At 44.2% G+C, this 27,372-nt stretch overlaps 1 protein-coding gene across 2 annotated transcripts in view; it reads right to left on the reverse strand.

Moving 5' to 3' along the window:
* The window catches only part of LOC141264516 (uncharacterized), a 232,666-nt gene that overhangs the window by 175,426 nt on the left and 29,868 nt on the right, over positions 1-27,372 (reverse strand). For both annotated transcript variants that reach the window (XM_073676796.1, XM_073676798.1), the window contains exons 4-7: positions 27,152-27,238; positions 26,923-27,073; positions 25,318-25,476; positions 23,349-23,458 (exon numbers count right to left, since the gene is read on the reverse strand). In XM_073676796.1, coding sequence (XP_073532897.1) covers positions 23,349-23,458; positions 25,318-25,476; positions 26,923-27,073; positions 27,152-27,238 — 507 coding nt within the window. The remainder of the gene's footprint in view (positions 1-23,348; positions 23,459-25,317; positions 25,477-26,922; positions 27,074-27,151; positions 27,239-27,372) is intronic.

The raw sequence follows: 27,372 nt of genomic DNA on the forward strand, positions 1-27,372 counted from the left end.
ATGCTTCACGGTGGGAAACAGGCATGTAGAGTCCATCCGTTCACCTAGCAGCTATTTTACCATGAAGGCCTGCTGCACAAAGTCTCCTCTTAACAGTTGTTGAAGAGATGTGTCAACTGCTAGAACTCTGTGTGGCATTGACCTGGTCTCTAATCTGAGCTGCTGTTAACCTGCAATTTCTGAGGCTGGTGACTCGGATAAACTTATCCTCAGAAGCAGAGTTGACTCTTGGTCTTCCTTTCCTGGGGCGGTCCTCATGTGAGACAGATTCTTTGTAGCGCTTGATGGTTTTTGCAACTGCACTTGGGGACACTTTCAAAGTTTTCCCAATTTTTCGGACTGACTGACCTTAATTTCTTAAAGTAATGATGGCCACTCGTTTTTCTTTACTTAGCTGCTTTTTTCTTGCCATAATACAAATTCTAACAGTCTATTCAGTAGGACTATCAGCTGTGTATCCACCAGACTTCTGCACAACACAACTGATGGTCCCAACCCCATTTATAAGGCAAGAAATCCCACTTATTAAACCTGACAGGGCACACCTGTGAAGTGAAAACCATTTCCGGTGACTACCTCTTGAAGCTCATCAAGAGAATGCCAAGAGTGTGCAATGCAGTCATCAAAGCAAAAGGTGGCTACTTTGAATAACCTAGAATACAAAACATATTTTCAGTTGTTTCACACTTTTTTGTTACGTATATAATTCCACATGTGTTAATTCATAGTTTTAATGCCTTCAGTGTGAATGTACAATTTTCATAGTCATGAAAATACAGAAAAATCTTTAAATGAGAAATTGTGTCCAAACTTTTGGTCTGTACTGTATATACCGGAAGGAACCCGGTATGGGGGACAAATATACTAGGAAAGGGCCCAAGATGGAGGACATATATGCCAGGAAGGAACCTAGAATAGGGGACATATACACCAGGAAGGGGCCCAGGATGGGGGACATACAGCTGTTTCACGTCCTCAGACACTTTCTCAAAGCAGAGACCTGTGGATATTGCCATTTATATCTGACATACAGTAGTAGTGCCGGCCCTTTTTTCTTGTGGTGGCCTATGCAGTAACATGATGTTTTTATACAAGTTTTGCATTAAAGGATAGATATGCTTTAATAATGAGGATGTTACTCATCTCTCCTTCTTGCAATTATACCTAAAAAGCACTACTAAACGATACCAAATAACAATACCATACATTATAACACTGGTGTACAATATCAGGACAATAATGCTGTACTAATTGCAATATGCAGTCTCAAGTAGTAAGACAAAGTACCCACCGAAAACCGCCATGTAGTATGCACATAATGATGACTTACAGTCCCTAGGTAATACTGCCATAAATACGACTAAATATTGCAATTAACTAACAGTATCCAACCATTCTTACATGATAAGGATATACAGTGACCACATCACAGTGAAATAGTAATATCACATTACAGAGCAATAAAGGATCTTTAGGGGAATCTGCTACTCTGAAAAGTGATCCTGAGCTATTATACTGCATGGATGAAGGACAAAGAGTCCAAGGATGTAATTATCATCTCTGAACTCACTTTCATTCCCTTACAATGAGCCGGTAAACAGTCCATGCTTTGTATTGTAAGGCTGGGTTCAGACAGCCATATTATATGGTCCATATAATCTGATTCTGATCTTCTGATTCCCATTTATAACCCCATAGACATATATGACATATACAGTATGTAAGATAGTGTCGGGGGACCCACAGTCAATCCGGGCATTGTGGTCCATGTACAGTCTATGAAACACGGTCGGCCATCTAAACCCGGCCTAAAACATCTTCCTAACCATTGAAATCTAACAAACAGAATATCGGACTCCTAGATGCTTGAACGTTAGCACACACAGCACGGATTGTATGCCAGCTTGTTGTGTGGCAGCGAGAGTGAGTTCATTCTTCAGTTACAAACACATCACAATAGTTCAGGGATGTTTTTAAGGTGACGTGCCGTTGAATGTAGTGGCCTGGAGGTAGAGGCCCTTAACTCCTTTCTGAAATAGCCAACTTCAATTTTCATGTTTTTGTTTTTTCCTCCCCCTCTTCTAAGAGCCATAACTTTTTTTTATTTTTCTGTCCTCATACACATATGAGGACTTGTTATTTTGCGAGACGAGTTATACTTTTGTGTGAAACAATTCATTTTATCACATACTGTACTGGAAAATGGGACAAAGATTCCAAGTGCGGTGAAATTGCAAAAATAATGTTTGTACACATGGTTTTTGGGAATTGTTGTTATGGCATACATTGTCTAATACAAATGACCTGGCAAATATGATTCTCCAGCTATGTATGATTACATTGATATCAAACGTGTCCATTTTTTTTTTAGATTATTTTAGTGGTGAAAAATACACTTGTAAATTTGTAATTTGATTATGTCAAAATTTTCATTTTCTGGATGATAGAGGTGTGTGAGGACTTATTTTTTGTGCAGTAAGCCAACAATTTTATTGCCATAATTTTGGGATAGATATGACATTTTGATTACTTCTTACAGCCAGGGCCAGCATTGGGGGGAGCAAAATGGGCAATTGCCCATGGCCCCCTCTTTCTTAGGAGTTCCCAGCCAGGGGTGTAGCGTTCGCGGTCGCAGAGGGTGCGACCACAACTGTGCTGGAGGAGGGCCCGCTGACATCAGAAGTGAGCACATATTTCAGCTGCATGTGCTTCTGATGTGGATGTGCTTCTCTATGCATATTCAGCTGAAATGTACTGCGGCACAGAGACCCACTGGATCTCTGCGCCGCATTACACGCTGCTGGCCAATCACAGGCCGGCAGCTGACGTCGGCAGGTGGGGCATGGCAGTGATGTCATACGATGTCCGTAGCAGGCACGCCGAAGCCAGCTCATGACCTCTGCGCCTGCTACAGACTAGGACGCCGTGCAACGTGGAAGCAGAGGAAGGTGAGTAGAATGTGGATTTTTTTTTTTCATAAAAAGGACATATACAGTATATACAAGGAACAAACCCAGAATGGGGGATATATATACCAGAAAGGAACCGAGGATGGGTGAAAAATACACCAGGAAGGGGCCCAGGGTGGGGGACATATATACCAGGAAGTGGCCCAGAATGGGGGGCATTATACCAGGATGGTTAACATTATACCAGGATGAGGGACATATAAATCATGAAGGGGCCCAGGATGGGGGAATTTATACCAGGTGGGGGGACATATATTACTAGAAGGTGCCCAGTATGGAGTACATATATACCAGAATGGGGCCAAGGATGGAGGACATACAGTACAGGCCAAAAGTTTGGACACACCTTCTTATTTAAAGATTTTTCTGTATTTTCATGACTATGAAAATTGTACATTCACACTGAAGGCATCAAAACTATGAATTAACACATGTGGAATTATGTACTTAACAAAAAAGTGTGAAACAACTGAAAATATGTCTTATATTCTAGGTTTTTCAAAGTAGCCACCTTTTGCTTTGATGACTGCTTTGCACACTCTTGGCATTCTCTTGATGAGCTTCAAGAGGTAGTCACCGGGAATGGTCTTCCAACAATCTTGAAGGAGTTCCCAGAGATGCTTAGCACTTGTTGGCCCTTTTGCCTTCACTCTGCGGTCCAGCTCACCCCAAACTATCTCGATTGGGTTCAGGTCTGGTGACTGTGGAGGCCAGGTCATCTGGCGTAGCACCCCATCACTCTCCTTCTTGGTCAAATAGCCCTTACACAGCCTGGAGGTGTGTTTGGGGTCATTGTCCTGTTGAAAAATAAATGATGGTCCAACTAAACGCAAACCGGATGGAATAGCATGCCGCCGCAAGATGCTGTGGTAGCCATGCTGGTTCAGTATGCCTTCAATTTTGAATAAATCCCCAGCAGTGTCACCAGCAAAGCACCCCCACACCATCACACCTCCTCCTCCATGCTTCACGGTGGGAAACAGGCATGTAGAGTCCATCCGTTCACCTAGCAGCTATTTTACCATGAAGGCCTGCTGCACAAAGTCTCCTCTTAACAGTTGTTGAAGAGATGTGTCAACTGCTAGAACTCTGTGTGGCATTGACCTGGTCTCTAATCTGAGCTGCTGTTAACCTGCAATTTCTGAGGCTGGTGACTCGGATAAACTTATCCTCAGAAGCAGAGTTGACTCTTGGTCTTCCTTTCCTGGGGCGGTCCTCATGTGAGACAGATTCTTTGTAGCGCTTGATGGTTTTTGCAACTGCACTTGGGGACACTTTCAAAGTTTTCCCAATTTTTCGGACTGACTGACCTTAATTTCTTAAAGTAATGATGGCCACTCGTTTTTCTTTACTTAGCTGCTTTTTTCTTGCCATAATACAAATTCTAACAGTCTATTCAGTAGGACTATCAGCTGTGTATCCACCAGACTTCTGCACAACACAACTGATGGTCCCAACCCCATTTATAAGGCAAGAAATCCCACTTATTAAACCTGACAGGGCACACCTGTGAAGTGAAAACCATTTCCGGTGACTACCTCTTGAAGCTCATCAAGAGAATGCCAAGAGTGTGCAATGCAGTCATCAAAGCAAAAGGTGGCTACTTTGAATAACCTAGAATACAAAACATATTTTCAGTTGTTTCACACTTTTTTGTTACGTATATAATTCCACATGTGTTAATTCATAGTTTTAATGCCTTCAGTGTGAATGTACAATTTTCATAGTCATGAAAATACAGAAAAATCTTTAAATGAGAAATTGTGTCCAAACTTTTGGTCTGTACTGTATATACCGGAAGGAACCCGGTATGGGGGACAAATATACTAGGAAAGGGCCCAAGATGGAGGACATATATGCCAGGAAGGAACCTAGAATAGGGGACATATACACCAGGAAGGGGCCCAGGATGGGGGACATACAGTAAATATGTGGAATGGGCTCAGGAAGTGCGGGCAGATATACCAGGAAGGAACACATGATGGGTGGCATATATACCAGGATGGGAGACATATGTCCCCCATCCTGGTATATATGCAATCATCCTAGGCCCCTTCTGGGTATATATGTACCAGGAAGGGACCCAAGATGGGGAACATACATACCTGGAAGGAACCCAGGATGGGAAGCATATATACCAGGATGGGATATATATACCAGAAAGGGGCCCAGGGTGTAGGACATATATAACTGGAAGGGGCCCAGGATGGGGAACATATATACCAGGAAGGGGTCCAGGATGAGGGACATTACTACATAATGGGGGGCAACAAGTATGTCCTTACAAGACTGCTTAATGCTTCATCTGACCATGAGGTCACCAAAGGTCCTTTAATTGCAAGAGTCTTGCAGAACTGAAGAGGAGACAGGCTGATATGTATGTGCTGTGTGTGTATATACATGTGCATGTATGTGCCGTGTGTGTATATACATGTGCATGTATGTGCCGTCTGTGTATATACATATGAATGTGCAGTGTGTGCATATACATGTGTATGTATATGCAGTGTGTGTATATATATGTGTATGTGGTGTGTGCATACATGTGTGTGTACATATACATGAGTGTGTGTGCATGTGTGTGTGTACACATTTCTGCCAAAGGGGCATGATACTTGTAAGATTTCTAATATGTATTGTATATGTGTGTGAAGTTTAATGAATTAGGTGCTTCTTGCTCCAGTGGCCCCATTCATTAAGACTGGCCTGCACAATGCCAGTCTTAATGAATCAGGTCCATTGTTCTCATTAGCACATCGCCTGGTTTAACCAGGAGATGTGCTGCCGATAACATGATACTGTATGGGGACAGAATGATCTATTAGTGATTGTTCTGTGCCCATCATTCTTCCTCAGCCGATGTAAAGAGGCTGGCACACAAGCGCTCGATGACTTTAGTGCTTGTTTTAAAGTCTGAAATTGGCTTCTGTAAAAGCTACCTAATTGTGTGTGATGGTGCAATATATTAGCCCCACTTTTAACTTTTACCCAGGTTCCCTTACAGCAATTTTTGCAGAGTTGTGGTGACCAAAAAAACACCGCAATTTTGCCATTTTTATTTTTTTTCTGTTTACAGGGTTTTCTGATCAGGCTAAGTAATTTTATTGTTTGATAGATTGGACTTTTATGAACATGTGCAATTTTTTTTTAAATATCTTTGTTTTTAATGGAGAGGAAAGGGGGTGATTCACATTTTTATGTTTTTAATTTTTTTACTTTATTAGTTCTTTATTGAACCTGCAATTGTCTGAATGCTTGTACTATATACAGCAATACCACAGTATTGCTGTATATAGTAAAAATCAAGGTCTCCTGTGAAGGTCAGCCATAGGCTGGTTTTCACAACAGTACTGGCATGGCAGGCTCAGGGGTCTTTGTCATAACAAACCATTGGAGCCCCAAGATTACGTCGCAGGGTGGCTGATGGGCTCATAGAAAAATGCACCCCTATGCCGTTGTGCTGTAAATGCCTCTGTCAGAGAGAGTATATTCTCCTAAATATAAAGCCGCATAGATAATTAAAAGTAACTCATAGCCTCCCCAAAATGTTTACCCTAGATAGGCTTCATCAGGGACTTGAGGCTATATATTATAGATTATAGCCTCAATCCTCTGACACCTATCTAGGTGAAACATGTTGGGGAGGCTATGAGTTTCAGATGATTAATAACAATAAAAGCCAAGTTTTATTTACAATCCCTAAAATAGGGCCCATTTTTCCCTAGGTGGAATTTGTTAAGAGTTTGCTCATCCCTATAGGGTTAGTTTCACACAATGGTAATTTAAATTCTTCAATATCGTGCACCTGCTTCCTGAATTTTAAACAAAATCAAAAATGCTCTTCACTTTTGTCTTTCACCTTTTATTTGCGACTTTAGCACAAAAAGTTGCATATTCTGCTTAAAAAGATGAAAAATTTGCATAAACATTTTAGACATACATAAAATCACTCTAAGGAGGGACTGAATTGCATTTCCGCAAAAACTCCAAACCCTGCTTACAATGTCAAACATGAAAAAAAAACAGGTGAACATATAAAATAAACTTAAAAAAAGGCGTTAATAAAAAGAAGAATAATGCGCAAGTGAAAAACAGAGGAAAAAAAAATAGACAAAAAAAATGCAAATGCAATAATGAACCTGGCTTTCAGAGTATGTCCACTTGGGACTGATTATTTATTATTATTTAACGGCCTTCAGCTCCATTTCGAGCCATGGTGACTTGATGGATGATCTATAAAGAGAAGAGGACAAGAGTATAAACAGCATTAAAAGGACAAATTTTATTAAGTAGAAAAAATTAATATAGGACATAGTAATACATGACAATATCTTTACAAAAGAGACAAAGGTGCAATGTGCCGGGACATGCAGCACCACAGATCAAGTCGACCTGGAAGGTGCCTAATTAGATAGCAAGACAAGATGAGTCATGAACACAAAAACCGCATGCTAAAGGTATATAGGGGCTCACAGGCCATTCTGTAATCATATAAATGCAGCGTGTCACCATAAAGGCCTTGAGGCGTCTTTAGGTCACCATTCTTATCTGTGACACCCCACAACGACTCTGACCTCAATTGGGTAAGCCCTTTATGGTGACACGCTGCATTTATATGATTATAGTATGGCATGTGAGCCCCTATATAGCTTTAGCATGCGCTTTTTTTGTTCATAACTCACCTTGTCTTGCTATCTAATTAGGCACCTTTCAGGTCGACTTGCTCTGTGGTGCTGCATGTCCCGGCACATTGCACCTTTATATCTTTTGTAAAGATATTGTCATGCATTACTATGTCCTATATGATTTTTTTCTACTTAATAAAATTTGTCTTTTTTATGCCGTTTATACTCTTGTCCTCTTATCTTTATAATTCCTCTTGAGTAGGCATGTAATGCTAGTTCTGGCATATTTCTTTGGCCAGCCATCTAGCATCTTTTTGGTACTATGTACAGGGCCGTTGTTTGCATATTGATGGATGATCTGCAGAAAGATCGATCTTGTGCAAGCCTAGATAGGTCCACCAGGGTCTTCTCTGCCGTTATCTTGATAGTATCAAGCCATCGGGTTGCTGGTCTTCCTCTTCGCCTTGTTCTTTCTATTCTTCCGACCATAATGTCCTTCTCCAGTGATTGCTCTCTTTGTATGATGTTTCCAAAGTAGGCAAGTTGTAGCTTGGTGATCCTTACTTCGAGTGACATGTCTGACTTGATTTGTTCCAAAATTGATTTGTTTGTCCTTCTTGACGTCAATGGCATTGATAACATCCTTCTCCAGCACCACATTTCGAAGGCGTCGATTCTTCTTCTGTCTTCTTTCTTTATCATCCAGGTTTCGCACCCATATGTCACTACAGAAAAGACCAGACTATGTACGAGCTGTGTCTTCGTCACCAGTGAAATGTTCCTCGATTTGAAGACTTTGTCCAGTGACTTCATTGTTGATTTACCCATAGCTATTCTCCTATTGACTTACGGTGTCGTCGCTCCATCTTGAGTGATCATTGACCTGAGTAGGTTGAAGTCAATATCTTTGTCTTCTTTGTGATGAGTAGCAGTCCCATGTTTGAGCTTTCCATCTTGACACTCCGTAATAAGTCCTTCATTCCATGTACGCTTGTTACTAGGGATTGAGACAATGTAGATTTTCGCTGCAAAAATTGCACCAAATCAGGTAAATTTTGTCCTGCACATTTCATCTTGTGCATTGCAAAGGTTGAAATCCATGTTAAGAACCTGCAGAATAAAAGGACATGCTGCGGATTCAGAATCTGACCTGCAGGTCAATTTACGCTGCAGATTTTTGTAAGCAGCGTGTGGATGGGATTTGGGAAAATCTCATCAGTAATGCAACTGTGGCGCCCCTGAGGGTTCGACCGCCACAGAAATGCTGCACTTCTGCAATGGAGTGTGGTGTTCCTCCTCTGAGGTAAGCCTGATGTGATGGTAGTGACCTAGCCTTTTGCATCCAACACCACATTCCACCAGAGGGAGGTAGTATGCACTAGTGCTGCTCCCCTGGTTACAGGGAGACTGGGGAACACAAAGTGGTAGGAACCAGTTAGGGGTTGTGGGTGGAGGAACAGTTAGTTAGTGACACTTCTAATTTCATATTTAATAGAATGCCATCTTTGATCTTGGTTCTTCGTTGGTCCTTTTTCGATCTTTCTGCTGGTTCTTCCTGGTCCTGTGTGGACCTGTCCTGTCAAGTGGTCGTACTGTGCTGTCATGAACTGTGTGTAATGTGACTTCCCTCCGGGAGCGCAGATCCTGTGTGGGCCTGCTCCGGTATGGGACACAGCCCTCGTACCCCGATCTATGGGACGAGAGGGAGGTTGCAGACAAGGAATGTCTCAACCCGGCTAAGCACCAGGATCAAGAAGGCCCGGGAGCTGTAGAGTGTGGCTCCCTAGCAAATGGGTCCCGGGGAGGATGCAGACGGAGCGGAGCACGCCACCTGTCCTCGCCTACCTGATCTATTCAGAGGGATCCCGGCTGCAAGAGGGGTACCGGCCCCCGACACCCGACCTCGTACTCTATGTCCAGGACGGGAAAGCCCGGTTAGGCCCTGAGGATCCCGCCGGGCTTGGGATGGAGAGGAATTGCCACCCGAGCCATACACCTGAGAGGAGCTCAGAGGGAGACCCGGCCTATCTACACACGCACAGACGGGAAGGGGTAAAGTCTGTAGTGCAGGAACACTCTGGTGTAGGGATACTACCTCACACTGGACTTCCTCGGAGGTAGTCGGACCCCCGTCCCTGGTGGCTGGCCGCAGGACTCCGCGAGGAGCAGGGAGAAGCCTTGCGCTGCTTATGAGAACTGTGAGTAAAGCTTTGGAAATTCATCCCTATGGCCTCCGGACTGTTCATTACGCGCCATACCACGCGACACGGTGCCCGCACTCTCACACTACTACTACCCCCCTTCATCCTGCCTTGCCTGCCCTGAGGCCACGCTCCGCCTGTGGGGAGCAGCGAGAACTTTAGCCGCCATGACACCGGGCCTCAGCGGACTGTAGCGGCGCTGGTGGCGCATCACCAGACACCACAGGTGGCGTAGTCGACAATTACCACTCAACCCGGAAAGCCCTAACATAATTTTTAATGTGACGGCCCGGGGCACGGAACGGGTCCAGGCCACGACTGCATCCCCGTTCTCAACGTCGGACCCGGCTCCGAGTACCCCATCTTCCCAGGGCAGGGCTTGCGAGCATCACACAACTACTGTAGTAGGCTGCAAATTCACCGTGCAAAAAATCTGCAGCGTATTTCTTACATGAGGACATACCCTGAGACATTTTGTGCAGCAGAGGCGTGCGCCAACTATGATAAATGGGTAACAGTCTCGTTTTCACTAAACTAACAATCCATTACCAGTTTTGTAAATAAAGCAATTATTTCTGTCTTCTGTGAAGTTGAGGGCTACGTGTAGCACAACCTGACAGGTGTGGGAAAGACTTAGTGCAACACAGAGGGAAGAGGCAAAGACACAGAGGGAAGAGGCAATGTTATGATCTGCTACAAGCACTAAGGAAAGACAGGAGATCTGTCCCTACAATAGAACTAAACTGGATCCCTACGATGTAACGGGGAACCTGATCCTGCGATCAGACCCGCTAAAGTCCTCGGCTAGTCTGTACGAAGACCTATAGATGCAAGGGAGGGATCCCTACAAGAACTAGGGACTGGGATAAAGTTGGACACCTCCTAGCAGAAATTGTAGCAGTCAAAGACAAACACACAACAAAGAACATAGAGGTCCGAAGACCTAGCACAACTAACAGAGAACGGTAACAGAGCACCAAGCTAGCTCAAGAGTAGTAAATACAATGAAGTCCAGCAAGGCCAGGAGGGCGGAACCGGATTAAATAGGCAAAAATGGTCATGTGACCAGCAAACTAAAAAAAAACTAACAGGAGAGTTCTAACAGTACCCCCTCTTCTAAGAGGATCCCCCTGATCCCCTAGGACTGGGCTTATCCGGAAACCTCCTGTGAAACGCAGTGACAAGTCTGGAAGCAGAAACATCATCCGCCCTCACCCATGAGTTATCCTCGGGTCCGAAACCCTTCCAAGCGACGAGATACTGCAAACTCCCTCTATACCGTCTAGAATTTAGGATGCGGGAAATTTCATATTCCCCGTCCTCCACCACCGGAGGAACAGTGGCAGAGGCGTCACCAACCAACACATCAGCTTTTTTCAACAGAGAAACATGAAACACCGGATTAATCTTCCAGGAGGTAGGAACCTCCAACCTAACAGCAGATTGGTTAACTATCTGAAGCACCTTAAAGGGCCCTACAAACTTGGGACCCAATTTTTTCGAAGGAATCCTCAATCGCAGATTCTTAGAGGACAACCAAACCATGTCACCAATAGCAAACGAAACCTCTTGCCGTTTCCTATCAAAGTACCTCTTAGATTTTTTGTTAGCCTCCTGAAGATTATCACGCACATCCGTCCAAACTCTCTCCAAATCACCGGAAAAACTCTCCTCCTCCGGCACAGCCGATACCAATTTGGAGAATGACCCAAAAGACGGATGTCTCCCAGTACAACAAAAAAAAGGCGAACACCCAGCAGAAGAGGATGTATGGTTGTTAAGAGCAAACTCAGCAAGTGGCAGAAACTCAGACCACCCCTCTTGATTGTCTGCCACAAAACAACGCAAGAACTGCTCAACATCCTGGTTCTTTCTTTCTGTCTGGCCATTAGACTCAGGATGATATCCGGATGAAAACGACAAATGAACTCCCAACCTGTCACAAAAGGCACGCCAAAAACGAGCCACGAACTGAGGTCCCCTATCAGAAACAATGTCAGTAGGAACGCCATGTAGTCTGACAATTTCCTTGACAAAGGCCTTAGCGAGTGTATTAGCGCAAGGCAGTTTGATGAAGGGAACCAAGTGACACATCTTGCTAAAACGGTCCACGACCACCCAGATGACCGTGAAACCTTCAGAGGGGGGAAGGTCAGTAATAAAGTCCATAGCCAGATGAGTCCAAGGTGCACTAGGAACCTCCAGAGGGCAAAGCAACCCCGCAGCAGGAGTATGAGAAGACTTAGATCTAGCACACACAGTACATTGACGCACCCACTTAATGACTTCCTTCTGCCATCCAGGCCACCAAAAACTGCGACCCACAAGTCTCTTGGTCTCAGAAATTCCTGGATGACCTGCCAACCGAGACTCATGACACTCAACAAACAAATCTCTCCTAAAGGTCCTAGGCACAAACAACCTCCCATGGGGAGTGTTAGATGGGGCATTCTCCTGAGCTTTAAGAATCTCATCCTCCAAAACGGAGTCCAAAGCAGCAATCACAACACCTTCTTGTAAAATGCTCTCCTCCTCCTCCTCAGCACTGACCATGGGAGAAAAGCTGCGAGACAAAGCATCCGCTTTAACATTCTTGGTACCCGGGATGTAAGTAATGGAAAAATTAAACCGCGAAAAAAAAAGTGCCCACCTAGCCTGACGGGCATTCAAGCGCTTGGCAGCATCAAGATAGATCATATTTTTATGATCAGTGAAAACCTGAATGGGAAATTCAGCACCTTCCAAGAGGTGACGCCAGTGTTCAAATGCGAGTTTAATAGCCAGCAATTCCCGATTACCAATATCGTAATTAAGTTCAGTCTCAGAAAATTTTTTTGAAAAAAAGGCACAGGGATGTACTCCATCCTTGCTTTCCTGAGAAAACACCGCACCAACCCCCACAGAAGAAGCATCAACCTCGACCAAAAACGGCTTAGTCACATCAGGCTGCATAAGGATGGGAGCAGAGCTGAACCTCTCCTTTAGAAACACAAAAGCTTCAATGGCCTCAGAAGTCCACTGAACCGCATTAGCACCTTTCCTGGTGAGATCGGTCAGTGGTTTGACAATAATAGAAATTTTTTTTATGAATTTTCTGTAATAATTGGCGAAACCCAAAAACCTCTGTATCGATTTCAAACCAATAGGCCTAGGCCATTCTTGCACAGCTTGAACTTTCACCGGGTCCATCTCAAAACCTTCACTGGAGATAATGTAACCCAAAAAACTAATTCTCTGTACAGCAAACTCACATTTCTCCAGCTTAGCAAAAAGAGAATTGTCCATTAATAACTGTAAAACCTCACGTACGCTCCGCCAATGAGACTCCAGATCAGGCGAATAAATCAGAATGTCATCCAAATACACAACCACATTTTTGCCGATCAAAGGTCTAAGGATGTCATTAATAAGATTCTGAAAAAAATGCTGGAGCATTGGTAAGACCAAAAGGCATAACCAGATTCTCAAAATGACCCACAGGAGTGTTAAAAGCAGTCTTCCATTCATCACCCTCCTTCATGCGCAACAAATTGTATGCCCCCCGGAGATCAATTTTAGAGAACCACTTGGCCCCCACTAACTGGTTAAACAAATCAGGAATCAATGGCAGTGGGTAAGGATTGCGTACAGTAATTTTGTTAATCTCACGAAAGTCCAGACAAGGACGTAAACCGCCATCTTTTTTTTTAACAAAAAAAAATCCAACAGCCACAGGAGACTTGGAAGGCCTAATGTGACCGGCGGCCAAGCTTGTCTGTATGTATTCCTCCAAAGCCTTTCTCTCAGGAATAGTAAGATTAAATAAACGACTTTTAGGAAGAGTCGCTCCAGGGACAAATTCAATGGTACAATCATAGTCTCTATGGGGAGGCAAAATTTGTGACTCCTCCTCAGAAAAAAACTCTCCAAAAATCCTGAATAGGTACAGGTAATTCCCCCTTTTCCACCGCAGCAATACATCCGTTACAACACTTGTCATAACATTTAGGGCTCCAGGACTTAATTTCATTGGTAGACCAATCCAGTACAGGATTATGCAATTTTAACCAGGGCAACCCCAATATTACTGGAGAAGGCAAATTATTCAATACTACCAAATCCAAATTCTCTTGATGAACACCATTAATAGTGAGGGGAAACTCACAGACCTTGTGAGTAACACTCTTCAAGGGAGAGCCATCAACAGAAACCACAGCAATAGGGGATGACAAAGGTTTAGGTTTTAATGTAAGTTTTGCCAAGAATCCCCCATCAATCACATTCAGAGTAGAACCACAATCCACAAATACCCGAAATTCAATTAATTCTTCCTGAGCAGCGGTAGTAGCAGATAGGAATACTCCCTTTGTATTTAAACAGGCTATACGTGCATAACTGACCATTTTTTTTTCTTTGTTCATACGAAGCACACAGTTCTTAATAAAATGACCAGAATTTCCGCAATAGAAGCACAAACCTTCAGAAAGCCTGCGGTCTTTTTCCTGAGAGCGGGGTGTCATCGCCCCAATCTCCATCGGCTCTCTTTTGTCAGCACAGACCCTCTCAAGACTCAGAGCTGACATAGCAGAGGATTTGCTCTCATTAACCCTTGCACGCAGTCTCCTGTCCACCCGTATAGCTAATTGCATAGCCTCCTGAAAGTTTCCAGGTGTGGGATAAGCAATCAGCAAATCTTTAACCCTTTCACCTAGCCCCGCAAGAAACAAACTTTTCAAAGCTGAATCGTTCCACCCCACCTGGGCAGACCACCGACGGAAGTGAGAACAATACTTTTCCACATTACCTGATCCCTGCCTCAAACGTCTCAATTCAGACTCAGCAGATGAGACACGATCAGGATCATCGTACAACAAACCCAAAGCAGAAAAAAAACTATCCACTGATCTAAAGCACGGATCACTAGGTTGGAGAGAAAAAGCCCATCCCTGAGGATCCTTGCGCAAAAGTGACATTATGAACCCTATGCGCTGTGATTCATCACCAGAGGATCCAGGTCTTAAACGAAAATACAATAAACAAGCATTTTTAAAAGAAAAAAAATCTTGTTGTTCACCAAAAAATAGATCAGGCAGACGTACCTTTGGCTCTACCAAATGTGCTCCAGAACAGCTACTCACGTGTTGTTGGAGCTCGGCCACCTCCAGAGAGAGTCCCTGCAAGCGTTGAGCCAAATCTTGAACCGAGACCATGATGGAAACTGGAGGTCTTTCCTTAGAGAATTTTTTTGGGCTGGACTTACTGTTATGATCTGCTACAAGCACTAAGGAAAGACAGGAGATCTGTCCCTACAATAGAACTAAACTGGATCCCTACGATGTAACGGGGAACCTGATCCTGCGATCAGACCCGCTAAAGTCCTCGGCTAGTCTGTACGAAGACCTATAGATGCAAGGGAGGGATCCCTACAAGAACTAGGGACTGGGATAAAGTTGGACACCTCCTAGCAGAAATTGTAGCAGTCAAAGACAAACACACAACAAAGAACATAGAGGTCCGAAGACCTAGCACAACTAACAGAGAACGTTAACAGAGCACCAAGCTAGCTCAAGAGTAGTAAATACAATGAAGTCCAGCAAGGCCAGGAGGGCGGAGCCGGATTAAATAGGCAAAAATGGTCATGTGACCAGCAAACTAAAAAAAACCTAACAGGAGAGTTCTAACAGGCAAAGGGAGCACAGACACTAGGGAAAGGGGGGGGTGTGGAGACCTCCTAGTCTTGTCTAGTGTCACCCTGTCTCAACTGCCGTCCCTATATTGGCTCTTCACCAATCGCCGCATGCGTGCCTCGCCCTGAGTTTCCCTGGCGTATGGCTAAGGATAGGGAAGAGAGGAGATGAGCACTAATCGATCTCCACTAAACTCTATAGACAACAAGGGTAGACAAATAGGGGGGAATTGCTTAGCTTTAGACAACTCCAGAGAGGACGAAGTACTGCTCTTGCTAAAGCCTCACAAGTTGTAATGAATATCGCCGGCACCTCCCTCTCAGACACACCAGTTATTTATACACTCAGGCCAAGGAGCTAATTAGCCAGAGGGAGGTAGCCGCTGGGTCCTAGAGACAGCCAGCCTCTAAGAAGATGTCTGTAATGCCAAACGTAGAGATATCCTGCAACCAACTGCAGGGCGACTGTCTGTCACCTCTGACACACCCGTGACACCTCTGCTCGTCTTGCAATTACTAGACGCCTGTGATGGTCAAGGTGTCATGGCAGGCTTCGTCACTGGAGGACCCAAGTAATCACTAGTGACATCTAGGATTTGATGCAATGGTCAAGAAATACTGATCCAGACTCTGGACCAGACTAAAATTTTTGCCCCTTTTACAAGTTTGGCTTAAAAAGCTTTGAAAAGTTGCAAACTTTTTGGTGTTTTCACGCCAGTTTTTCCAGAATGGGCGAAGCTGGGGTGGGGTGCAGCAGAGGCGTGACACCACAGTTAATCTAGTTTATGATGAACTGTGGCGTTCCTTACACCAAAAATCTTACTACAGTTTCTGATTTCTGACATGGTCATGGAGGCGCATGCTACTTGTCAGACGTTCCTGATTCATTAAGAGGCATACACATCTTAATGAATAAGGTGCGTCTAACTCCCAACATGCCCCCTCATCAAGACTGGTGTGAAAATTGCCAGTCTTGATAAATTGAGAATTGTCTTCTTCTGGTCTTGCTGGGTACGCATTACACTTGAAGAAAACTTCTGACATGTCATAGAGAGTTGTAGGGGTGTTGAGATCCTCCACCAATTGCAAAAATGAAGAAGCATAAGTGCTGCTCTCCTACAAGCCTGAAGATGGACTCACTGACTTTCTAATGAGCCATTCTTCAGACTTGGAGGAGAGAGAGCTTCTTCATTTTAGCTTCTTTTTAGCAAAGTCTACTGTATGAAAAGTGAAGACTTTTGGAAAGTGCAGTTACTCTTTCACATATGAGACATTTTAAAAATCATTGTAAAGTCCCAAACTGTACAGCTCAGAAGGCTGTATCTTGATCTGTTGCCTAAGGGTTCGTTTACACGAGCAGATAATCGTTTAAAAGATGCAACTGTAACTCATGACTAGTGTTGAGCCACCCCCGTAGTGTTCGGGTTCGGTTCGGTTCGTCGAACACCGGGATGTTCGAGGAACTGTTCCTCGAACTGTTCGTCGAACACCTTAGAACACCGTCGAACACCGTTAAAACCAATGGCAGGCAAACAAAAACACATAGAAACACATAGAAAACACCTGCAAAGGTGTCCAAAAGCTGACAAACTGCTCAGAAGACACTCTCTTTAAAAAAGCCGGCCGGCAAATTCAGCAGCGGCATACACCGGTACCCGACAATTTAGACAAGAAGGAATAGAGCATCACACATAGATTAGATAGATAGAAACATGTCAGTCACACATATAAGAAGCACAGTGACAGTGTTGGTTACTGCACTTGTCATTTAGTGTAAAGGATTTATTAAAAAAAATATTAGTGTTTTCATGCACCGTCTCTTTAAAAAAGCCGGCCGGCAATTCAGCATCTGTACCCGACAATTTAGAACAGAAAGAATAGAGCTTCACACATAGATTAGATAGATAGAAACATGTCAGTCACATATATAATAAGTACAGTAATAGTGTTGCTTACTGTACTTGTCATTTAGCGTAAAGGATTTATTTAAAAAAATAATAGTGTTTTCATGCACTGTCTCTTTAAAAAAGCCGGCCGGCAATTCAGCAGCGGTACCCGACAATTTAGAACAGAAAGATAGAGCATCACACATAGATTAGATAGATAGAAACATGTCAGTCACATATATATGAAGTACAGTGATAGTGTTGGTTACTGTACTTGTCATTTAGTATTAAAATAAAGGATTTATTATTAAAAAAATTGGCGTGGGGTTCCCCTTAATTTTAGGCTCTAGCGGAGGTTAAGCAGACGGTTGGGGCAGATGTTTGAAGCCTGGGAAGGGGGTAATACCCACGGAGCTTCCCAGGCTACTAATATCAGCCCCCAGCTGAATACATAGCCTTTACTAGCTATTAAAATGGGGGCCCCCCCAAAAAAAATGACGTGGGGTCCCCCCTAATTTAATAGCTAGCAAAGGCTAGGCAGACAGCTGGGGGCTGATATTAATAGCCCAGGAAGGGAGCCATGAATATTGGCCCCCTCCCAGGCTAGAAACACCAGCCGTCAGCCGCCCCAGAAATGGCGCATTCATAGGATGCGCCAATTCTGGCACTTAGCCTCGCTCTTCCACGCTGCCCTGGTGCGGTGGCAGGGGGTAATAGGGTTGGGGTTGATGTCAGCTTATAATGCCAGCTGACATCAAGCCCAGGTTAGTAATGGAGAGGCGTCTATAAGACACCCCCATTACTAACCCCATAGTCAAAGTTAAAAAAAACACAAACACCCAGAATAAAGTCCTTTAATTGAAATAAAGACACAATCCTTTATTGTTCTAAATTAAACCATACTTACCATCACGCCCATTCCAGCTGAAGCCAACGATCTCCTGCAATAAAAGAAAAATAATAAAGCAACCTCATCCTTACCTTTCCATGGTTCCCACGACAGCTTCAGCTCTGCTACATCGAGATGACAGGCTGGACCGCAGCAGAACGCTGCCATCCAGCCTCTCATCCCGCAGACACTGAGAAGCGCAGGCTTGCTTGCGCTGCTCAGCGTCTCTCTGTGACGACATCCAGATGAGCCGAGTTCATGTCCAATGAACTCGGCTCACCTCATGCACGTCACTGACAGCGTGGGAAAATTCTCACGCTGAAGCGGTGAGTGCAGGAGAATTCTCCCACGCTGTCAGTGACGTGCAGGAGGTGAGCTGAGTTCATTGGACATGAGCTCACCTCATGCACATCACTGACAGCGTGGGAGAATTCTCCTGCACTCAGCACTTCAGCGTGAGAATTTTCCCACGCTGTCAGTGACGTGCATGAGGTGAGCCGAGTTCATTGGACATGAACTTGGCTCATCTGGATGTCGTCACAGAGAGACGCTGAGCAGCGCAAGCAAGCCTGCGCTTCTCAGTGTCTGCGGGATGAGAGGCTGGATGGCAGCGTTCTGCTGCGGTCCAGCCTGTCATCTCGATGTAGCAGAGCTGAAGCTGTCGTGGGAACCATGGAAAGGTAAGGATGAGGTTGGTTTATTATTTTTCTTTTATTGCAGGAGATCGTTGGCTTCAGCTGGAATGGGTGTGATGGTAAGTATGGTTTAATTTAGAACAATAAAGAATTGTGTCTTTATTTCAATTAAAGGACTTTATTCTGGGTGTTGTGTTTTTTTTAAATACTTTACTAGAAATTCATGGCGGTCATGTCTAATACTGGCGTGACCCCATGAATTTTGGGCTTGGGGCCAGCTGATAATACCAAGCTGGCCCTAACCCCTTTATTACCCAGTGAGCCACCGCACCAGGGCCCTGGATGAGTTGGGTACAGCGCCAGAAGATGGCGCTTCTATGAACGCGCCATTTTCCGGGGTGGCTGCGGACTGCAATTTGTAGCGGGGGGGGGGCCCAGAAAGCTTGGGCCTCCCTGCGCTGCAGATTCCAGCCCCCAGCTGCCTAGTTGTACCTGGCTGGACACAAAAATAGGGCGAAGCCCCACGTACTTTTTTTTTTAATTATTTCATGAAATTCATGAAATAATTAAGAAAAAAAGGGCTTCCCTATATTGTTGTGTCCGGCCAGGTACAAATAGGCAGCTGGTGGATGGGGGCAGCCCGTTCCTGCCTGCTGTACCTGGCTGGACACTAATATAGTGCGAAGCCCCACTTCAATTTTTTTAAATTATTTCAGGAAATTCATGAAATAATTTCAAAAAAATTGACGTGGGGCTTCGCACTATATTTGTGTCCAGCCAGGTACAGCAGGCAGGAACGGGCTGCCCCCAACCACCAGCTGCCTATTTGTACCTGGCCGGACACAACAATATAGGGAAGCCCTTTTTTTCTTAATTATTTCATGAAATAATTTAAAGAAAATTGATGTGGGGCTTCGCCCTGTTTTTGTGTCCAGCCAGGTACAACTAGGCAGCTGGGGGCTGGAATCCGCAGCGCAGGGAGGCCCAAGCTTTCTGGGCCACCCCCTCTGCAAATTGCAGTCCGCAGCCACCCCGGAAAATGGCGCGTTCATAGAAGCGCCATCTTCTGGCGCTGTACCCAACTCATCCAGGGCCCTGATGCGGTGGCTCACTGGGTAATAAAGGGGTTAGGGCCAGCTTGGCATTATCAGCTGGCCCTAAGCCCGAAATTCATGGGGTCACGCCAATATTAGACATGACCACCATGAATTTCTAGTAAAGTATTTAAAAAAAACACAACACCCAGAAAAAAGTCCTTTAATTGAAATAAACACACAATTCTTTATTGTTCTAAATTAAACCATACTTACCATCACGCCCATTCCAGCTGAAGCCAACGATCTCCTGAAATAAAAGAAAAATAATAAAGCAACATCATCCTTACCTTTCCATGGTTCCCATGACAGCTTCAGCTCTGCTACATCGAGATGACAGGCTGGACCGTAGCAGAACGCTGCCATCCAGCCTGTCATCCCGCAGACACTGAGAAGCGCAGGCTTGCTTGCGCTCCACAGTGTCTCTCTGTGAGGGCATCCAGATGAGCCGAGTTATTGTCCAATGAACTCGGCTCACCTCATGCACGTCACTGACAGCGTGGGAAAATTCTCCTGCACTCAGCGCTTCAGCGTGGGAGAATTCTCACACTGAAGCGCTGAGTGCAGGAGAATTCTCCCACGCTGTCAGTGACGTGCAGGAGGTGAGCTGAGTTCATTGGACATGAGCTCACCTTATGCACGTCACTGACAGCGTGGGAAAATTCTCCTGCACTCAGCGCTTCAGCGTGGGAGAATTCTCACGCTGAAGCGCTGAGTGCAGGAGAATTCTCCCACGCTGTCAGTGACGTGCAGGAGGTGAGCTGAGTTCATTGGACATGAGCTCACCTTATGCACGTCACTGACAGCGTGGGAGAATTCTCCTGCACTCACCGCTTCAGCGTGAGAATTTTCCCACGCTGTCAGTGACGTGCATGAGGTGAGCCGAGTTCATTGGACATGAACTCGGCTCATCTGGATGTCGTCACAGAGAGACGCTGAGCAGCGCAAGCAAGCCTGCGCTTCTCAGTGTCTGCGGGATGAGAGGCTGGATGGCAGCGTTCTGCTGCGGTCCAGCCTGTCATCTCGATGTAGCAGAGCTGAAGCTGTCGTGGGAACCATGGAAAGGTAAGGATGAGGTTGCTTTATTATTTTTCTTTTATTGCAGGAGATCGTTGGCTTCAGCTGGAATGGGCGTGACGGTAAGTATGGTTTAATTTAGAACAATAAAGGATTGTGTCTTTATTTCAATTAAAGGACTTTATTCTGGGTGTTTGTGTTTTTTTTAACTTTGACTATGGGGTTAGTAATGGGGGTGTCTTATAGACGCCTCTCCATTACTAACCTGGGCTTGATGTCAGCTGGCATTATAAGCTGACATCAACCCCAACCCTATTACCCCCTGCCACCGCACCAGGGCAGCGTGGAAGAGCGAGGCTAAGTGCCAGAATTGGCGCATCCTATGAATGCGCCATTTCTGGGGCGGCTGACGGCTGGTGTTTCTAGCCTGGGAGGGGGCCAATATTCATGGCTCCCTTCCTGGGCTATTAATATCAGCCCCCAGCTGTCTGCCTAGCCTTTGCTAGCTATTAAATTAGGGGGGACCCCACGTCATTTTTTTTGGGGGGTCCCCCATTTTAATAGCTAGTAAAGGCTATGTATTCAGCTGGGGGCTGATATTAGTAGCCTGGGAAGCTCCGTGGGTATTACCCCCTTCCCAGGCTTCAAACATCTGCCCCAGCCGTCTGCTTAACCTCCGCTAGAGCCTAAAATTAAGGGGAACCCCACGCCAATTTTTTTAATAATAAATCCTTTATTTTAATACTAAATGACAAGTACAGTAACCAACACTATCACTGTACTTCATATATATGTGACTGACATGTTTCTATCTATCTAATCTATGTGTGAAGCTCTATTCTGTCTGTTCTAAATTGTCGGGTACCGCTGCTGAATTGCCGGCCGGCTTTTTTAAAGAGACGGTGCATGAAAACACTATTATTTTTTTTGATAAATCCTTTACGCTAAATGACAAGTACAGTAAGCAGCACTGTCACTGTACTTCATATATATGTGACTGACATGTTTCTATCTATCTAATCTATGTGTGATTCTCTATTCTTTCTGTTATAAATTGTCGGGTACAGATGCTGAATTGCCGGCCGGCTTTTTTAAAGAGACGGTGCATGAAAACACTATTATTTTTTTTGATAAATCCTTTACGCTAAATGACAAGTACAGTAAGCAGCACTTTCACTGTACTTCGTATATATGTGGCTGACATGTTTATATCTATCTAATCTATGTGTGAAGCTCTATTCTTTCGGTTCTAAATTGTCGGGTACAGGTGTATGCCGCTGCTGAATTGCCGGCTTTTCATGTTTCACTGTTGGCACTGTTCCCATCGATTTGGGCAATCACTGTAATGCCACAACCACCATGGCTGTGGCATTACAGTGAGTGGCAGACAATCCCTGCATGATTGGTGCTCTAAATAGCGCCAGACATGCAGGACACGCTTTTGGTGAAAGAACAGTTATCGAACATAACCTCGAACAGCCGAATTTTTTGCAAATCGTTCGGGTTCGTCGAACAACTCGAACACCGCCCAAAACAGCTCGAATTTGAGATTGGCGAACAGTTCTAGTCGAACACCGCTCATCTCTACTCATGACGAAGAAACAATGTCAGACAAGTGACAAAGGCAACATTTTATTAATTTACCAATCAACCCAGTTTATTCCTATGGAATTTTGTGAATGAGGATAAAGTCATATTTACATGTAGCTGAAAACTGGGGCCCTGGAGTTGATGTTATTGGTGCGCCCTTGGCACCCCAGTCCGACACTGGTTACAGACAAGTAATCTGAAGTGTAGGCGATCAAATCCTTCAAGTGACACTATCTCTTCCGAATACATGAATATAAAGTATTGCACAAAGATTCCCGTTTATTCTGTACAAAGAAAATGTAACTGAATTATCGATAAAATATTTGATAATTAATTTCTCAGTTTTATATGAACAGCAGCATTTACAATAACAACAACATGGCAGGAATACGAGCTCGACTCAATCCACCGACTGCTACTGAACAAGCTCCAAACACGATCCGCCGATCACTGAGAGCCGTAAAGATTCAAGACTTGAATTTCCGCTCCTCCTTGTTGCCGGTCTAATCATTGAACTAGTGAAAAATCTCCATTCACATTACATCATTTTTTAAAGATGAATGAGAATTTTTTTGCTTGCCTAAACGATTTCATGCACGATGGACGGGCGTTTTTTGGACACATCGATCAGTCGCTCAACCCAATTCACATTATTGTGAACGATGGGTCGTTAGTGTTAGAATCATCCGGTGTAAAAGCAAGTGTTCGCCAAGCTAAATGCCATCTAATGTGTACTATGTCTTATAGCCTTCATAACTCATGGCATGTTTTACTCACCACAGGAGGCATATTTACCACCATCATGGTCAGACAGGACAGTCCTGTGTCATCCTGAACACTTGCATCACATTTCAGGTTCAGCAGTAGACGCGCTGCTTCACTGCGATCTGAGGAGGACAAACATTACTATGAGCAGCTGGATAATCATATCCTTAGTCTCAGGCTTCATTCAGGTTTCCATTTTTCATATCCATATTTTTCATGCGTAGAACACGCATTATACCTATGGGACTGTTCACACGTCCTTGTCTTTTTTTGCAGACCAAGTGTTTGCAAAAAAAAATGGAGACATGTCTGTTTTTTATCTGAGTCTCTTCCATTCAAATCAATGTATGCATGACAAAAACAGAGCACATGGGCCATTCGTGTGTCATCCGAGTGCTGTCCGTTTTTTACTGTTTAATGGTTAGGAGAAGCTTGGAATTTTGTGTTGCATTTAATGAAAATGGACTCACAGACCACAAATGGATAAAAATTTATATCAGACACAGTGATGAAAAATGGTCGTTTTTTTTCTTGTATGCAAAAAAAAACCAGATGTCTGTATGAGGCCTTAGGTAAACATGGCATGAGTATTTTATACATTCTTGGTTCCATAGAATATTAGAACCACAGACAGAATACAAAAAAATGCTTTACTTGTGTGGTATCTGGCACTTACTGCAATCCTCTGTTGCAAATGTTTGCTCCGTTTTCAATCTTATTTAAGCCTCGTCCCCTTTATTGTTCCCATGGATGGCACAGAAGGCCGGTGAATCAAGGGAACATGGCTTAAATTAGATTGAAAATGGTGCAGACCTTCACAGCAGAGAATATTAGTAAGTAACATATACTGTATTATAGCTTTGATACCCCTCTACAGAAGGATTTATAGATACCCCTCTACGGAAGGATTTATAGATACCCCTCTACGGAAGGATTTATAGTTGCCCCTCTACAGAAGGATTTATAGTTGCCCCTCTACAGAAGGATTTATAGTTGCCCCTCTACAGAAGGATTTATAGTTGCCCCTCTACAGAAGAATTTATAGATACCCCTCTACGGAAGGATTTATAGATACCCCTCTACGGAAGGATTTATAGATACCCCTCTACGGAAGGGTTTATAGTTGCCCCTCTACGGAAGGATTTATAGTTGCCCCTCTACAGAAGGATTTATAGTTGCCCCTCTACAGAAGGATTTATAGTTGCCCCTCTACGGAAGAATTTATAGATACCCCTCTACGGAAGGATTTATAGATACCCCTCTACGGAAGGGTTTATAGATACCCCTCTACGGAAGGGTTTATAGATACCCCTCTACGGAAGGGTTTATAGGTACCCCTCTACGGAAGGATTTATAGGTACCCCTCTACGGAAGGATTTATAGATACCCCTCTAAGGAAGGATTTATAGATACCCCTCTACGGAAGGATTTATAGATACCCCTCTACGGAAGGATTTATAGATATCCCTCTACGGAAGGATTTATAGATACCCCTCTACGGAAGGATTTATAGATACCCCTCTACGGAAGGATTTATAGATACCCCTCTAAGGAAGGATTTATAGATACACCTCTACGGAAGGGTTTATAGATACCCCTCTACGGAAGGATTTATAGATACCCCTCTACGGAAGGATTTATAGATACCCCTCTACGGAAGGATTTATAGATATCCCTCTATGGAAGGATTTATAGGTACCCCTCTACGGAAGGATTTATAGATATCCCTCTAAGGAAGGATTTATAGATACCCCTCTACGGAAGGATTTATAGATAGTCTTTGTGCAAAAAAAAGTGCAGCTGTTAAAAATAACAATTTACACACATTTCCCTAAGAACTACATGACAGTTGCTTTGAATGTCAGGGGGTCGTCGCATCACGACCTCACATCACCTGTGCACTAGCATCATGCTGATTGCTATGTGACCCAACCCTCACTCTGCAGTTAAAGTCTGCTACCTTCTTGTGTGTCAGTGTTACCTAATTCTGCAGCCAGGTGCAGGGCTGTGCGCTGCTTGTGGTCTCGGGCTTTGGTGTCTGCATCTTGCTTTAGAAGAGCTTTTAAAGAGTTGACTGCATCATATTTGGCGGCGTAATGCAGAGGTGTCTGGTGCCCCTTTGTTAATGCATTCATGTTTGCTGCAAAATAAGACAAAAGATAAATGAGCAATGCAACATTTTATAAATGTAAATCTAATCTAACTATCATCTACTATCTATCTACAGTATGTATGTATGTATGTATGTATGTATCTATCTATCTATCTATCTATCTACCTATGCTAAATGGACAACTACAGGAGCTTTTCTAGCCTGTAACAGCTTTCCCTCTTCTGGTAAAGATTTCTACAAGATTTTGGAGGCGTCTGTATGAGTTTTCTGGCCTTTCATTCAGAAGAGCATTTGTGAGGTCAGACCCTGATGTTGGCGGGAGGCCGGGCTCACAATCTCTGCTCTGGTTCATCCCAAAGGTGTTGGATGGGGTTGAGGTCCAAGCTCTGTGTTCATGTTCTTCCAAAAAACTACACCCCCCCCATGTCTGTATGGACCTTGTGCACTGGGCACAGTCATGGGGAACAGAAAGGGGTCTTCTGCAAACTGTTGCCACAAAGCTGGAAGCTACAATTATACATAATGTCTTGTAGTAAAGTATTAAGATTTCCCTTCACTAGAACTAAAGAGCTGAGGCCCCCCCTGATAACAGCCCATAGCATTATCCTCCACCATCTGTACAGTGGCACAATGCAGTCAGGGGGTAACGTCCTGGAATCACCAAACCCAGACTCCTCCATCAGACACCAGATAGAGAAGTGCGATCCGTCACTGCACAGAACACGTCTCCTCCAGAGTCCAGTGGTGGCGGCTTTACACCACTCCATCCGACGCTCTGCATTGTGCTTGGTGATGTACGGCTGCATGCAGCTGCTCGGCTATGAAGCTCTCAGCGGGGGCGCAGTGTTTGTGCTGATGTTATTACCAGAGGAGGTCTGGACTCTGAAGATATGGAGTCAGCAGAGCGTTGGTGACTTTTCAGCCCTCTGCTCCTCAGCACTCGGCCCCCCGCTCTGTAACGTAATGGGTCTCCACTTCGTGGCTGAGTTGCTGCGGTTCCTTGCACTTCTCAATAATATCACTCACAGGTGAAGGAGGAAGATTTATGGGAGAAGAAATGTCAGGAACGGACTTGTTACACCGGTGTCTCCTATTACAGGACCGCGCTGGTATCAGTGAGCTCTTTAGAGCGACCCATTCAGGTTCAATATATGGCCAGACATACTATTGATATTACATTCTTCCTTTCAAGAGGTTTTCTCAAAGGATAGCTCCAACATATGCCAGTGTATAGCCATACAGTCACATCATACTGCCAATAGCCTACATAATTAAAAAAAAAATGCAAAAAAAAAACCCCACAACCATGCAGAGCAATCATTTTTGTGCAGTGGCCTGTAATTATATCCATGCTTTATATACTACACTATGAATAATTCATACATTCATCCATTGCATAATGCATTATATTTATTGTATGAACACAAAGACATGGTGGTAAATATATGGATGAGCCACAATAGATTTGCTCACCTCCATGCTTTAATAAAAAGCTAACCATGTCAGGGTAATCCATTGCCGCAGCCACATGCAGCGGAGTGACTCCATGATGATCGGGCTTGTTTATATCCGCTTGTCTTTTGATCAGGAATTGTGCAACCTCAGTGTGCCAGCTCTTAGATACCTAGATATGAAACACAGGTCACCTCTGCGCTACAGTCGCATATGTCCATGGGTATGGTGTCAGTAGAGGTCATCTCACCTCATGCATCACCGTCTGACCGTGTCTGTCCACTTCATTTATACTGGAGCCTTGGGCCAGAAGATCATCAATTGTCTGAAAGCTGATCTGCAAAGTATACAGGGTAGAAAAACAAAACATGCTTTCACCTTTGTACATCACTTTATGGTTTATATTTATTTTGCCTTGGTGATCCTGAGTTGCAGCCTGCATTATGCTACAGAGCTAAACTCACAGCTGAT

Source organism: Phyllobates terribilis, unplaced genomic scaffold (genome assembly GCF_046119375.1).
Source record: "Phyllobates terribilis strain yellow unplaced genomic scaffold, ASM4611937v1 Scaffold_4__5_contigs__length_816908805, whole genome shotgun sequence".
NCBI lineage: Eukaryota > Metazoa > Chordata > Amphibia > Anura > Dendrobatidae > Phyllobates > Phyllobates terribilis.